General features: G+C 50.2%; 1 protein-coding gene across 4 annotated transcripts in view; it reads right to left on the bottom strand.

Annotated features, from left to right (window-relative positions):
- LOC138252483 (zinc finger protein 189-like) overlaps window positions 1-16,238 on the bottom strand; it is a 122,387-nt gene that overhangs the window by 49,480 nt on the left and 56,669 nt on the right. For all 4 annotated transcript variants that reach the window (XM_069205741.1, XM_069205744.1, XM_069205743.1 and 1 more), the window contains one exon: window positions 6,323-6,529. In XM_069205741.1, coding sequence (XP_069061842.1) covers window positions 6,323-6,529 — 207 coding nt within the window. The remainder of the gene's footprint in view (window positions 1-6,322; window positions 6,530-16,238) is intronic.

Here is a 16,238-nt window from a genome sequence, read left to right as displayed (position 1 = left end):
GCTGCAGCACCTTAAATAATTTTAGCTTCTAATAGCATGAATTATCACGTTGGTGACAGCTCCTCCAGCCTTCATGGACCAGCCTCAGACAGCTTAGGAAGTGAAGCTTGGGCGATGAAGTCGCAGGAATCCAAATCTGTGGGTGGCTGTACATCTCCAGCATCACCACCCATCTCCCTTCTTCCACACTTTCTGCTCCTCTATCCTCAACTCACACTGCCACCAGCCCAGGGCTCTGGCAACCTCTCTTGTGCTTCCCTGAGAATCATTTGTCATAAGGCTCCCGGGTCGGCTTTCTCCGGGTCTCTGACCTGCAGGCTCTGATGGAGTTTAATCACCTCTCTGCAGCCCATCTCGTGTTCAGCGGCTTTCGCCCTATTGCTGCATAGATTTTGCTTGGCCTACTGCCACTCTGGACCTTTGTTCACTGTCATGGCTTTGGTGGATTGTCCTATGAACTCTGTCCAGGTGGATACCCAGTATCTCGCACACCTCCATGCCTGATGTTGACGACCAGCACTTGTTGTTCCATGGAACAACATCTGAATTGGACAGTACCATCTGTATCCCCACCCGTAAGTCCTCAGGAACAAGGTCACAACATTGGAAGCGCTTTGTTTCTGAAGTGTGACTGGGAAGAGGTCCTGAAACGACTGATGTTGTCCATGAAAAGCTTTTATCCTCAAAATAATACAGTCTTGTCACAATGTCAGGGGAACCACGCATAATTTTCACATTTTCACAATAAAGTCTTTCATACATACAGGAAGTCGGGACTTAATTAAGTTGACTTAGGACAAAAGGGGGAGGGGAGCATATAACAAGTTTTTAAATGAAAGAACTTGTCTCTACTCCTGTGCATACTCTGTGGGGGCGCTTGTTGCACAATGATGCACAGCTGATCTGCACTTAGAGGAGTCAGATAGTAACTGAAACTGCGCTTGTGGTGTTAACTCGGAGAAGGCTCGTCTTTAGTACCATATTAATCCTATTATATGAATGTGCTACCTTGCTCTAATTCTTTTGTAATCTGTTTGCTTTGGCAAAATCCACAATGTTAGCATTATATCTATGTAGGCGACGCAGCAGATCACTTCAGATGAGCATGGCCAGGGCTGGCTATATAACGCAGGAAAAAGTTTAAGTATCAGCATGAGCAACCACATCCATTCTAACCTTCTGCCACGTCTTACATGTATACTCCAGTCCCAACCCTCACCTAACACCTCTGCCAGGGCCGGGCCACACTTTTTGGCTCTGTCAGAGGCATGAAGCATTAAACAATTGGGATGCGTCAAGCCCCATCACTATTCCACCTACTCTGAGGTGGAGAAGAGGACACACCTCTTCACGAGGTCCATGTCCACAAGGAAAGTATGTGATGAGGGAGACATGTCAAACCTCATCACTACTCCACCTACTCTGGGGTGGAGATGAGGACACACCTCTTCATGAGGCCCATGTCTACAAAGACAGTGCATGACGAGGGAGATGCGTCAGGCCCCATCACTACTCTCCTCTTGACAAGGCTCATGTTCATTAGGACAGCACGTGACAAGGGAGATCCATCAAGTCCCATCACTACTCTACCTCAAGCGGCCCAGGTCCGCATGCCACAAGGACAGCACATGACAAGGGAGATGCGTCAAGCCCCATCACTACTCCACCTACTCTGAGGTGGAGAAGAGGACACACCTCTTCACGAGACCCATGTCTACAAAGACAGTGCGTGACGAGGGAGTTGCGTCAAGCCCCATCACTACTCTCCTCTTGAACAAAACTCATGTTCATTAAGACAGCACGTGACAAGGGAGATGCGTCAAACCCCATCACTACTCTACCTACTCTGGGGTGGAGATGAAGGCACACCTCATCACAAGGCCGACATCCACAAGGACAGTATGTGATGAGGGAGATGCATCAACCCCCATCACTACTCCACCGACTCTGGGGTGGAGATGAGGACACACCTCTTCACGGGCCCATGTCCACAAGGACAGCACGCAACAGGAGAGATGTGTCAAGCCACATCACTACACCACCTCTTCACAAGGCCCATGTCTACAAAGACAGCACATGACATGAGAGATGTGTAAAGCCCCATCACTACTCCACCTACTCTGGGACAGAGATGAGGACACACCTCTTCACGTGGCCTGTGTCAACATGCCCACAAAGACATTACGTGATGAAGGAGATGCGCCAAACCCCATCACTACTCCACCTCCTCAAGAGGTCCAGGTCCACATGCTACAAGGACAGCACATGGCTAGGGAGATGCTTCGAGCCTCATCACTACTCCACCTAATATGAGATGGAGATGAGGACGCACCTCTTCACAAGGCCCAGGACAGTACGTGATGAGGGAGATTTGTTGTAGGAGGCTGGCCCAGTGTGTGGTGGACACCTATGGTGTTACACCATATACTGGGTCCAGACAACTGTTATTAGATAGTGTTACAGTGACTAAGTAGCCAGACTCTCTACTAATCTGACTTTGAACTTCGGTGAGTTAGTATGAAGCTGGCCTGGTGTGTGGGGACACCTATGGTGATATCACCGTATACCAGGTGCAGGCATCCACTATTAGTGAAGTGTAGGCAGTGTCTAAGAAGCCAGGGCTTTCTAGAGGTAGCTGTTGATGAGCAGCCAAGACTTATCTAGGAGGAGTGTGAAGCACTTGCAATTCCACAGTAGTCACATTTATCACACATGAAAGGAACCACACAGTGTTCTTTATTACAGGAAAGCCAAACAGGTTCGCAGGTAAGTATTAGGAAATGGCACAAAATATCAGGGCCCTATTTTTTTTGGGGGGGGGGGCATATACTAAAATGATGGAATGCGAGAATGGGTCCCCCCACCAGAGGATGTGGAGTTGTAAGCCAAGGGCTGGGAGAGAGTGTAAACCCAAGAGGTAAGTATCTAGAAGACCTCCAACGATAAGGAGAGTAGAGGTAAGTTACCAGGTCCTCCGTAGGCTAACATGGGGACTCGTAAATAGAATATTGCAAGAACAGGGCCAAGCTGGTGGATCTAAAAGGTGGATTCTGAATGAAGAGGACCTGCAAAAGAAGGGGACTGAGTCCAGTCCATGCTGAAGTGTCCAGGTGGGGCAGGAGGCAATGCCCACCCTTCTGTGGATGAAGATCTGGGTAGACGGTGGTGGAAGAAGTCTGTCTGTGGAGTCCAGGAGCTGAAGAGAAGTCCCTGAAGTCACCTAGAAGCTGCCCCTCAACAGCCGTCGTATTGCAGACAAGTCAGTGGTCAGGAGGACAACCAACAAGCAAATGCAAATTGAGCTGTTGAAGATTTGCAGAGCTGAAGAGGACCAGCAAGGTTCTGTGGACTTGGCCCTTGATGGGGATTCTGGGCTGGCCCTGACAGGAGAGCCAGCAGAAGCAGCCTGAGCCCCCACAAGCAACACACTGGCAGCTGGCACAGTAAGTCGCAGTGAAGCCCAGGCAGCACACCTGAAGAGGACACCCACGTGGCTGGAGCAGCAGAGAGAAGACTGTCCTTGCAGAGGTAGAGTGCTGGGGCTACTTGGAGCCTGAAGATCCATCAGAGCAGGAGTCAACAAGCCTTGGTTGCTGCAACGGTCGTGATGCACAGGGGTTCTGTGTTGGAGGAAGAGGCAAGGGCTCACTGTCTCTCCAGTTGGACAAAAGGCAGAGAGGACCCTGAGGACCACACCTGTGTTGGAGAATCTTCTCAAGTACAGAGGACAGCAGATCCCAGCAGCTGGACGACCTTGCCTTAGGTGCCTGCAGGACAGTGACTCCTTCACAACAAGGGAGATTCTTTCTTGCTTCTTTAGTGCAGCTGAAGTCTTGCCAACCCCAGAGGATGCATAGCCGTGGAAATGTTGAAAGTTGCTGACAGGAGCCCTGGAAACCGTGTTGCAAGGAGAGGTTGTCTTGGTGTTTCAGTCTTGTTCGGTTCCTGTGAAGTCCAGCAGCAGTTCCAGTGGTCAGGAGTAGAAGAGGTAGTTTCAGAGGAGTCTTGGAGGCTTGCACACCAAATCTGGGAACCCACCCACAAGGGAATCCCTAAATAGCCAAAAAAGGGGTTTGGTCACTTTGCAAGGTGACCACCTATCAGAGGGAGTCACTGATGTCATCTGCCTAACCTGACCAATCAGATGCTCCCAAGGGCCTCTGCCCATTGTGGTTTCAAGATAACAGAATCAAGTGGCCTCCTGGAAGAGCTCTGGGCGTGGTGATGGACAGGGGAGTGGCCACACCCCTTTCCTTTGCGTACTTCCACACCAGAGTATCGACCGAGGGTCCCTGGACTGGTGTAAACTGGATTATGCAAGGAGGGCACCAAATGTGCCCTTCAAAGGAAGCAAGTGGCGTGGGGAGGCTACCCCTCCCCAGCCTTGTAGCACACTTTTACAAGGCAGAGGAGGTTGCACCCCTCTCCCACAGGGAATCCTTTGTTCAGCCTTCCCCTGCTTGAGCTGGTCAAGCAGCAGGAGGGCAGAATCCTGTCTGAGGGGCTGCAGCAGCACTCAGACTGGTAAGAGCAATACTGAGGGGGTCTTCTAAGGAGCCCTGGAGTGCATGGACTCATGCCACCAAGACTGGCATCAGTATTGGGGTATGATTCCAACAAGTTTTATACCAAACATGCATAGGTGGGAATTATCATTATGTAGCTGGACCATAGGTAGTACATAGCTAAAATGGCTTCTCCGCACTTACTAAGTCCAGGGGATTTGAACTGGAGTTCATAAGGGCACCTCGGCTCATGCAGAGGTGCCCTCACACACAGGGACCTGCACCCTGCCTTTTGAGCTGGAAGGGCCTAACATAGGGGTGACTTACAGTGTCCTGGTGCATTGACCTGTAGTGAAAGGGTACATGCACTTTTCCAACAGGCTGCAAATGGCAGCCCTGCAGACACAGTTTGCCTGGGCTCCCATGGGTGGCGTAATACATGCTTCAGCCCATGGGGGACCCCTGGTGTCCCAGTGCCCTGGGTACCTAAGTAACATATATTAGGGACTTATAGGGGTACACCAGTATGCCAATTGTGGGATATAAAGGATACCAAGATAACCACATTTAGAGGAGAGATCACAATCATTGGGTTCCTAGTTAGCAGGATTCCAGTGAAATCACTCTAAGCACTTTAACAACAGGCAAAATGTCGGGGTAATCCTGCCAGAGAGAGGGACTTTCCTACATCCGTCAAGCTCCATCAGTACTCCACCTCTTCAGGAGGCCCATGTCCACAATGACAGTACGTGACGAGGGAGATGCGTCAAGCCCCATCACTACTCCACCTCTTCACGATGCCCAGGTCCATATGCCCACAAGGACACTACGTGACGAGGGAGATGCGCCAAGCCCCATCATTACTTGCAATCGTATGTCAACAAGGACATGATGAGGAAGCTGCTATGAGTGTCAGAATATGCACCTGCTCACAGTCATGCCTGCGTCCCCGGTTTCTGATCTTCAACTTTTGATTACTTCTTGCATTTATGTTCCTCGATATATGACCACGTGTGTTGTATATCGATTCTTCACAAATTCTGCACTTGATCTGTGTATTTCTATACTCATATGATGCCCAGTGTTGTAGTGTATGACTGGTATGTGTAATATAGTAGAATTCCCACTAACTTTCTTTTGCGTGAGCAAGTTTTTCACCATGGTTGTGAGACTCGCTATAAAAACAGTATTTTCAGCGCTCTTGAGAAGACAGGAGCACTTTGATTTTCAAGGAACTCTTCACAGAGGTTGCCGCCTACAAACACTGGATTCTCATAAACACAACTTCTTCAAGCAGCCTACCTTCGGCGCTCAGGTATGCGTCAAATTATGATGGGCTCGTCACAATGTCAGACCAGTCACCTAATTAGTAGTCAAGACTCAACAAAAGGGAACTCATGGAATGTAATATGCTGTCTCTCTTATAATGACAGAACGTCTTTTAATAACTGTTGTGATTTTGTTTGCATGCACAGTTAACTAGAACCGTTTCTATTAAAACCATAAACGCTACATCAGATTCCTGGTGTGCTAAATATCAGCGTCTTTGACAGGTAATGTAACATTCCTAACACAAACTCCCTCTGGGTAAACTTACTTTTAGTTTTGGAGGACACACAGTGGGGATAACTGGAAGTGGGATCTGACACTCCTAATGACAGCTTTACATCCACATGGTCACGCACAGCAATGTGTGTACTTTATAAACACACACACACAATCTTCTGTCAGATCTATCACAGCTAAAAAGTGCTTGTGTCTAGCATACACTATCACAACAAACTGTGTGCAGAATTCAATCAGTATATGAAACCCACCTGATTTCTTATCAGCTTGTTTGCCTGCTTTCTTGATAGGTTTCGAGGAAGCCTTCCTCTGTGTTATCGGTCTCTGAGGAGGCGAGGAGGCGGCCTTCACCCGGTTCCCTTTCTGCCGGGGAGAGGAGGCTGCAGTCTTCACGGAATCTCCTGCTTTCCTGACGAGTGACGCGGTTTTGTCTCGTCCTAGTGAAGGTAATGATGGGTCTGTAAAATAAGATTTCGCAGTTAGGCACAATTCCTGGGATCCGGTAACCTTCCAGCGAGGGACGCATCAGTCAATCTATAGGCATGGGGGTCTGCACAAAGTGTTGTGAGCAGACTCTAGGAGCTGCATACAACCACAGGCACTGTGCACCTTACGCCCTCCTCACACACCACAAACACCAGTGGCCGGGTGTAGGAAGTTGGCTTTGTATGTGCTATTTCAAAGTAAGGAATAGTGTGCACAGAGTCCAAGGGTTCCCCTTAGAGGTAAGATAGTGGCAAAAAGAGATAATTCTAATGCTCTATTTTGTGGAAGTGTGGTCGAGCAGTAGGTTTATCAGAGGGTAGTGTTAAGCATTTGTTGTACACACACAGGCAATAAATGAAAAACACACACACAGAGACAATTCCAGGCCAATAGGTTTTTGTATAGAAAAATATCTTTTCTTAGTTTATTTTAAGAACCACAGGTTCAAGATTTACAAGTAATGCTTTAAATGAAAGGTACTTCACTTGGGAACTTTGAATTAGCAAAATAGCATATACAGTTTTCACACAAATGACATATAGCTATTTTAAAAGTAGACAGTGCAATTTTCAACAGTTCCTGGGGGAGGTAAGTGTTTGTTAGTTTTTGCAGGTAAGTAAACCACCTACAGGGTTCAAGTTTGGGTCCAAGGTAGCCCACCATTGGGGGTTCAGAGCAACCCCAAAGTTACCACACCAGCAGCACAGGGCCGGTCAGGTGCAGAGGTCAAAGTGGTGCCCAAAACGCATAGGCTTCAATGGAGAAGGGGGTGCCCCGGTTCCAGTCTGCCAGCAGGTAAGTACCTGCGTCTTCGGAGGGCAGACCAGGGGGGTTTTGTAGGGCACCGGGGGGGACACAAGTCAGCACAGAAAGTACACCCTCAGCGGCACGGAGGCGGCCGGGTGCAGTGTGCAAACAAGCGTCGGGTTCTCAATAGAAATCAATGGGAGACCAAGGGGTCTCTTCCGCGATGCAGGCAGGCAAGGGAGGGGCTCCTCGGGGTAGCCACCACCTGGGCAAGGGAGAGGGCCACCTGGGGGTCGCTCCTGCACAGGAGGTCGGATCCTTCAGGTCCTGGGGGATGCGGATGCCGTGCCTTTACCAAGTGTCGGGTCTTTGAAGCAGGCAGTCGCGGTCAGGGGGAGCCTCGGGATTCCCTCTGCAGGCGTCGCTGTGTGGGCTCAGGGGGGTCAACTCTGGCTACTCACGGTCTCGCAGTCGCCGGGCAGTCCTCCCTGAAGTGATTGTTCTCCACAAGTCGAGCCGGGGGCGTCGGGTGCAGAGTGCCAAGTCTCATGCTTCCGGCGGGAAACGCGTGTTGTTTCAAAGTTGCTCCTTTGTTGCAAAGTTGCAGTCTTTGGTGAACAGAGCCGCTGTCCTCTGGAGTTCTTGGTCCTTCTAGATACAGGGCAGTCCTCTGGTGCTTCAGAGGTCGCTGGTCCCTGTGGAAAGTGTCGCTCGAGCAGTGTCTTTAGAAGTGGGGGAGACAGGCCGGTAGATCTGGGGCCAAAGCAGTTGGTGTCTCCGTCTTCTCTGCAGGGTTTTTCAGCTCAGCAGTCCTCTTCTTCTTAGGTTGCAGGAATCTATCTTGATTGGTTCTGGGGGCCGCTAAATACTCAATTTAGGGGTGTGTTTAGGTCTGGGAGGTTAGTAGCCAATGGCTACTGTCCTTGAGGGTGGGTACACCCTCTTTGTGCCTCCTCCCTGAGGGGAGGGGGGCACATCCCTAATCCTATTGGGGGAATCCTCCATTCGCAAGATGGAGGATTTCTAAAAGTTAGAGTCACCTCAGCTCAGAACACCTTAGGGGCTGTCCTGACTGGCTTTGACTCCTCCTTGTTTTTCTCATTATCCCTCCTGGACTTGCCGCCAAAAGTGGGGGCTGTGTCCAGGGGGCAGGCAACTCCACTAGCTGGAGTGTCCTGGGGCTTTGTAACACGAAGCCTGAGCCTTTGAGGCTCACTGCCAGGTGTTACAGTTCCTGCAGTGGGGGAGGTGTGAAGCACCTCCACCCAGAGCAGGCTTTGTTTCTGTCCTCAGAGAGCACAAAGGCCCTCACCACATGGGGTCAGAAACTCGTCTCTCAGCAGCAGGCTGGCACAGACCAGTCAGTCCTGCACTGAACAATTGGGTAAAATACAGGGGGCATCTCTCAGATGCCCTCTGTGTGCATTTTGTGTAATAAATCCAACACTGGCATCAGTGTGGGTTTATTATTCTGAGAAGTTTGATACCAAACTTCCCAGTATTTAGTGTAGCCATTATGGAGCTGTGGAGTTTGTTTTTGACAGACTCCCAGACCATATACTCTTATGGCTACCCTGCATTTACAATGTCTAAGGTTTTGCTTAGACACTGTAGGGGCATACGGCTCAAGCACATATGCCCTCACCTGTGGTATAGTGCACCCTGCCTTAGGGCTGTAAGGCCTGCTAGAGGGGTGACTTACCTATGCCATAGGCAGTGAGGTTGGCATGGCACCCTGAGGGGAGTGCCATGTCGACTTAGTCATTTTCTCCTCACTAGCACACACAAGCTGGCAAGCAGTGCGTCTGTGCTGAGTGAGGGGTCCCTAAGGTGGCATAAGACATGATGCAGCCCTTAGAGACCTTCCCTGGCATCAGGGCCCTTGGTACCAGGGGTACCAGTTACAAGGGACTTACCTGGGTGCCAGGGTTGTGCCAATTGTGGAGACAATGGTACATTTTAGGTGAAAGAACACTGGTGCTGGGGCCTGGTTATCAGGGTCCGAGCACACTTCTCAGTCAAGTCAGCATCAGTATCAGGCAAAAAGTGGGGGGTGACTGCAACAGGGAGCCATTTCTTTACACCGGGGCACACACAGCAGTGTCTGGGGGTCTCATGACCCTCGAGCATTGCTGGGGGTGCAATGGAGAAGCAGCTGGCATTCCTCGGGCACTTCTACGTGTGGAGCTCCTCACTGTTCCGACACTGCATTACGTATGTGAGGGTAACATCTCACAGTCCTCAACTGCAGCTGTGTGTGTGTGTGTGTGTGTGTGCACACCACTGCACAGCCCTCGGGCACTGCTGTCTGAGGAAGGCCTTCACAATTAGTATGGGGAGGTGGTGTGGTATGTAGAAGTCACGTGTGCAGCTCCTCACAGCCCTCAAACACAGCTATGTGTGGAGACCCTCACAGCCGCAACAGCTACCCCAAAAAGGTAAAGGACTGATACAGTCTGGACCAGCTAATAAAAGAGATTGCTGGGCAAAGTTTGAGAAGTTCTTGCAAAAAATAAAAACTCACAAACTGAAAAAGGTCGAATCACAAACTCCAAGTAGGTAAAAAAATGGTCTCAAAAAAGGATGTCAAAGCATCTGAAAAGCACAGCAGGAACCACTTTTGCTCACTAGCTATGATGCTATAAATCATGGTTTTCAAACCATTTAAGATCATTCAGTTAATGAAGATATGTAGGATTGACTACGTCAGGTGTACTTGGGTCTTCTGGGACCATCATCTTTCTTTAACACATCGACACATTTGCTCACAGAATCCTTTCTGAAGAGGATGAATAGGACAACAGGGGAGAAGAGTGCTCAGACGATAGGTAGGTTTCTGCAAGAAGTTGCCATCCCAGCAGCAGGGTCTGAGCTTTAGATGGAGAGAACTGTGAAGGTTCCAAGGGCTGCAGTGGTTTGATCGTAATCCCTCTTCAGACTATACGCAGATTTACTTGCAACGGTGGCTGATATAACCTGCGATACAGGGCGACCTGAAACAACAGCTGAACCATGGTTCGAGAACACACACTATCTTAAAGCAGGGAAGATCAGACGTCTCACTGCAAGCTCTCGACAGGCTGATAAAGTGAAATCTGTCGTAAGCTGGGTCCTGGTTGTAGTACCCCCATCTTTTTGCCTGGTGTCAGTACGTGTTGGACTGTAGTGCACTGGCATCCTACTAACCAGGGCCCCAGTGTTCTGCCCAGAATCTGGTTGCCAGTAAATGTTTTACACCCACAACTGCTGTAGGAAAGTACCATCTTGCCTGGCAAGTTACCGCCATTTTCACTGTACGTATGTTTGTTTTTGCCTATGTGTCACTGGGACCCTGCCAGGCAGGAGCCTAGTGCTCATAATGTATGCCCTGTATGTGTTCCCTGTGTGATGCCTAACAATCACTGAGGCTCTGCTAACCAGAACCTCAGTGTTTATGCTCCCTCTGCTTTCAAATTGTCACTGCAGGCTAGTGACTAATTTCACCAATTCTCATTGGCACACTGGAACACCCTTATAATTCCCTTGTATATGGTACCTAGGTACCCAGGGTATTGGGGTTACAGGAGATCCCTATGGGCTGCAGCATTTCTTTTGCCACCCATAGGAAGCTCAGACAATTCTTACACAGGACTTCCACTGCAGCCTGAGTGAAATAACGTCCACGTTATTTCACAGCCATTTACCACTGCACTTAAGTAACTTATAAGTCACCTATATGTCTAACCTTTACCTGGTAAAGGTTGGGTGCAAAGTTACTTAGTGTGTGGGCGCCCTGGCACTAGCCAAGGTGCCCCCACATTGTTCAGGGCAAATTCCCCAGACTTTGTGAGTGCGGGGACACCATTACACGCGTGCACTACACATAGGTCAATACCTATGTGTAGCTTCACAATGGTAACTCCGAATATGGCCATGTAACATGTCTAGGATCATGGAATTCTCACCCCAATACCAGTCTGGTATTGGTGGGATAATTCCATGCATCCCCGGGTCTCTAGCACAGAACCCAGGTACTGCCAAACTTGCTTTCCGGGGTCTCCGCTGCTGCCAACCCCTCAGACAGGGTTCTGCCCACCTGGGGCCTGGGCAGCCTGGTCCCAGGAAGGCAGAACAAAGAATTTCCTCTGAGAGAAGGTGTTACACCCTCTCCCTTTGGAAATAGGTGTGAAGGGCTAGGGAGGAGTAGCCTCCCCCAGCCTCTGGAAATGCTTTGATGGGCACAGATGGTGCCCATCTCTGCATAAGCCAGCCTACACTGGTTCAGGGATCCCCCAGCCCTGCTCTGGCGCAAAACTGGACAAAGGAAAGGGGAGTGACCACTCCCCTGACCAGCAACTCCCAGGGCTCCTCCAGTGTGTCCCAGACCTCTGCCATCTTGGATTCAGAGATGTTGGGGCACAATGGGCAGCTCTGAGGGGCCAGTGCCAGAAGGGGACGTCAGAGACCCCTCCTGATAGGTGCTTACCTTTCTCAGTAGCCAATCCTCCTTTCTGGGCTATTTAGGGTCTCTTCTCTGGGCTATTCCTCAGATAACGAATGCACGAGCTCACCAGAGTTCCTCTGCACTTCCCTCTTCGACTTCTGCCAAGGATCGACTGCTGACTGCTCCAGGACACCTGCAAAACCGCAACAAAGTAGCAAGACGACTACCAGCAACATTGTAGCGCTTCATCCTGCCCGCTTTCTCGACTGTTTCCTGGTGGTGCATGTTCTGAGGGCTGTCTGCCTTCACCCTGTACTGGAAGCCAAGAAGAAATCTCCTGTGGGTCGACGGAATCTTCCCCCTGCCAACGCAGGCACCAAACTTCTGCATCACCGGTCCTCTGGGTCCCCTCTCATCCTGACAAGCGTGGTCCCTGGAACACAGAAGCTGGGTCCAAGTGTCTCCCACAGTCCAGTAGCCCTTCTGTCCAAATTTGGTGGAGGTAAGTCCTTGCCTCCCCACGACAGGGAGCAAACCTGTGTACTGCGTGATCTGCAGCTGCTTCAGCTTCTGTGCACTTTTCCAAGACTTCCTTTGAGCACAGCCTAGCCTGGGTCCCCAGCACTCCGTCCTGCATTGCCCAACTCGCTGAGTTGGACTCCAACGTCGTGGGACCCTCCTTTGTGACTCTAAGTGCCTATTCCGGTACTTCTGCGGGTGCTGCCTGCTTCTGTGGCGGCTCGCTGAGTTTCTGAGCGCCCCCTGTGTCTCCTCCTCCAAGGGGTGACATCCTGGTCCTTCCTGGGCCCCAGCAGCACCCAAAACCCTCAACCGCGACTCTTGCAGCTAGCAAGGCTTGTTTGCGGTGTTTCTGCATGGAAACACTTCTGCAACCTCCAGCACGCCGTGGGACATCTTCTAACCAAAGGAGAAGTTCCAGCTACCTTCCATTGTTGCAGAATCTTCAGCTTCTTCCACCCGGAGGCAGCCCTTTTGCACCTTCATCCGGGGTTTAGTGGGCTCCTGCCCCCCCTGGACACTTGCGTAACTCTTGGACTTGGTCCCCTTCTTTTACAGGTCCTAAGGTCCAGGAATCCGTCTTCAGTGCTTTGGTAGCAGTTGTGGTTCTTGCAGAATCCCATATCTCGACTACACTGTCTTTCTGGGGTAGTAGGGTAACTTTACTCCTACTTTTCAGGATCTTGGGGTGGGGTATTTTGGACACCCTTACTGTTTTCTCACAGTCCCAGCGACCCTCTACAACCTACCATAGGCCTGGGGTCCATTCGTGATTTGCATTCCACTTTTGGAGTATATGGCTTGTGTTGCCCCTAGACCAATGTCTACCTATTGCATCCTATTGTGATTCTACATTAGGATTCTACAGTAAGACTACTTTTCTTACTGTTACTTACCTGAATTTTGGTTTGTGTACATATAATCTGTATATATTACTTACCTCCTAAGTGAGGGTATCCTCTGAGATACTTTTGGCATATTGTCACTAACATAAAGTACCTTTTTTTTTTTTAGTAACTCTGATTATTGTGTTTTCTTATGATATTGTGCTATATGATATAGTAGGAGCTTTGCATGTCTCCTAGTTCAGCCTAAGCTGCTTTGCCATAGCTACCTCTAACAGCCTAAGCTGCTAGAAACACCTCTATTCTACTAACAAGGGATAACTGGGCCTGGCACAAGGTGTAAGTACCACAAGTTACCCACTATAAGCCAGGCCAGCCTCCTACAACTGGCATAATGGTGCACATGTGAAAGTCCCTGGTATATATGCTCCTTAGGTACCCCCCCCCCCCCATGGCTGGTGAGCCTGGCTCAGGCAGGAGGAGCAGAACAAAGGATTTCCTGCAAGGGAGAAGTGTGACCACCTCCACTTGTGTATTAGGTGTCTAGGGGCTGGGGTGGTGTGGCCTCTGAGTGCACCAGACTGCCTTAAAGGGCACATTTGGTGCCTTCCTTGCATAAACTGGTTTGCACCAGTTCAAGAACTCCCGGTTCCTGCTCTGGCACAAAATACACGAAGGATAGTGGAGTGATCACTCCCCTGTACAGCCCCCCCTCCAAAGGGAGGTGCACAGAGCTCTGTCAGGTGGCCACTTGATTCTGACATCTTGGAAACAAGATGGGCAGAGGCCCCTGACTACATCTGACTTGTTAGGCAAGGAAGATGATGTCCCTGATCCCCTTTGATAGGTGGGTCACTTCAGAGAGTGACCAACCCCCTTTTAGGGTTAATTAACGGCTCATCTGTGGGTGGGTAATCACACTCGTCGAGCAAGACTCTACAAGGAACTCTCTGCAAGACATCTGCTCCTGACCTCTGGACCCGCTGCTAGTCTGCTTTGGAACCGAAACAAGCCTGCTTCTGGTGGGGAGGCTCCCAATGCAACATTGTTTCCCCGGACCCTGCAAGAATTCTGCATTATACTATGCTGCTCATCCTCCAGACCACAAGGACTCTGCACCTGGAAGCATGAAGCAATCTTCCCTGGAGTGCAGGAGTCACTCCCCCAAATATGCAGGCACCTCAATACAACGTCGACCAGCTGGTGAGGTCTGCTGTTCCACAGACATCGAAAGGCTCTGCTTCACAGGTGGTGAGTCTGTGGCTTCCTCTGGATCCTGCTCATCTTCTGACCAACTTGGGAGACTGTGAGACCCTGGTCCTGCCACTCGAGTGGAAGCCCTGTGCACTGCGACTGTTGCAATTGCCAAGGCTTGTTGATTCTTCCTCAAGGAGATCTTCAGGTACCAAGATGCCCCAGCCTCCAACAACACACTGCAACTCGAAGATCAGCCCCTGTCCTGCAACACAGCTACATGATTGCAAGCACTTATCCCATCTCTGTCACCAATGTAGGAGGCTGGCCTGGTTTGTAGTGGGTAGCAAAGGTACTTACACCTTATCCCAGGTCCAGTTATCCCTCACTAGGTAAATGTAGTTAGTGTCTAGAAGCCAGGCTCTCTACGGGTAGTGTGGGCGAGTAGCCAAGGCCTAACTAGGAGTCATGCAAATCTCATGCAATACCACTGTAGACACACACTACTTACAAACATGAACCAAAATACTCAGTGTTACTAAAAATAAAGGTACTTTATTTTGGTGACATAAATGCCAAAAATACCTTAGAGACTATACTCCCTTAGGAGGTAAGTAATATACAAAGTATATACACTAGAATGCAGTAATAGCTGTAAAACCAGTTAGAAAACAGAGCAAATAGTGTAAATCACAATAGTTAGAAATGGGTTTAGGGGGAACACAAACTATATACTAAAATAGTGGAATGCAAAAGTCGGTTTCCCACCAAGGCAAGTGCAGTGTATAGAGGGGCGCTGGGAGAGTAAGAAAACACCAAAGATAAGTAATAGAACCCACCCCAGAGCCCAGGAAAGCAGGAGCAAATCACAGTAAGTTTCCTAGAACACAGAAGAACATGTGATAGATTATGCAAGAATCAGAAGAGACTGCAAGACACCAATGATGGATTCCTGGACCTGAAGGCCGGTGGAAGAAGGAGACCAAGTCCAAGAAGCACTGAAGAGTCCAGGGAAAGAGGAGCCCCTGCTAACCCGGATGAAGGTGCAAAAGAAGAACCACCTATGAAGAACAACAGTCAGTACTGCACCCAAGAAGACAAATGCGGGCTCCTGGTTGGTGCAGAAGATGTCCCACGCCGGATAAATGATTGCAGTCTGGTTTGGTCACTGGATTCCGCCAACAAGCCTCAGCACACGCAAAGCATGCGGTTATCGGAAAATGGTGCAGCTCAGGACCAGGAGGGACCTGGTGGCCTCTACCCAGAAGGGGGGAGGCAGAGGGGGCTCTCAGCAACTCAGCGAGCCCACAGAAGACCAGGCAGCGCGCACAGGAGTCCCACAGCAAGGGGACAGTGCAAATAGGAGGCCCACCCAGCACTACACAAAGGGATCCCACGCCACGGGAGAACCACGCAGGAGGCTGTGCGTCGCAGGAGGGAGTGCTGGGGGCCGGTGCTGCGGATGCCAACAAGCCTTGGCAACTGCCAAACATGCGGTGCACAGGGATACCGTCTTGCATGGGGAGGCGAGCTCGCACCTCTACCCAAGTTGGACAGCTGGACTTCAGGACAGTCGGGACCACTTCAGTCAACCACCCGTGTTGCTGGATCCATGCACTTCTTCAGGAGAGGGGACGCAAGCCACCGGTCGTCGCTGCAGAGGGGTGCCTGCTGAAGCTGGGAAGTGACTCCTTCACTTCAAGGGAGATTCCTTCGCTCTTCTGGTGCAGGCTGAAGACAGGCAGTCCTCGGAGGATGCACAACCTGGAAACAGTTGCAGTTGCTGGCAGGAGCTGAAGATACAGTGTTTCACCATGTTACACTGGCAGTAATAGCAGTACTGTAGAAGCCTTTGGATGGGCTCCCTATGGGTGGCAAAAGTAATGCTGCAGCCCATAGGGATCCCCTGGAACCCCAATACCCTGGCGATTTAAGTACCATATACTAGGGACT

The sequence above is a fragment of the Pleurodeles waltl genome, chromosome 1_2 (assembly GCF_031143425.1).
Source record: "Pleurodeles waltl isolate 20211129_DDA chromosome 1_2, aPleWal1.hap1.20221129, whole genome shotgun sequence".
Taxonomy (NCBI): Eukaryota; Metazoa; Chordata; class Amphibia; order Caudata; family Salamandridae; genus Pleurodeles; species Pleurodeles waltl.
The sequence above is the reverse complement of the archived record's forward strand: the minus strand, read 5'-3'. Positions and strand labels throughout refer to the sequence as shown.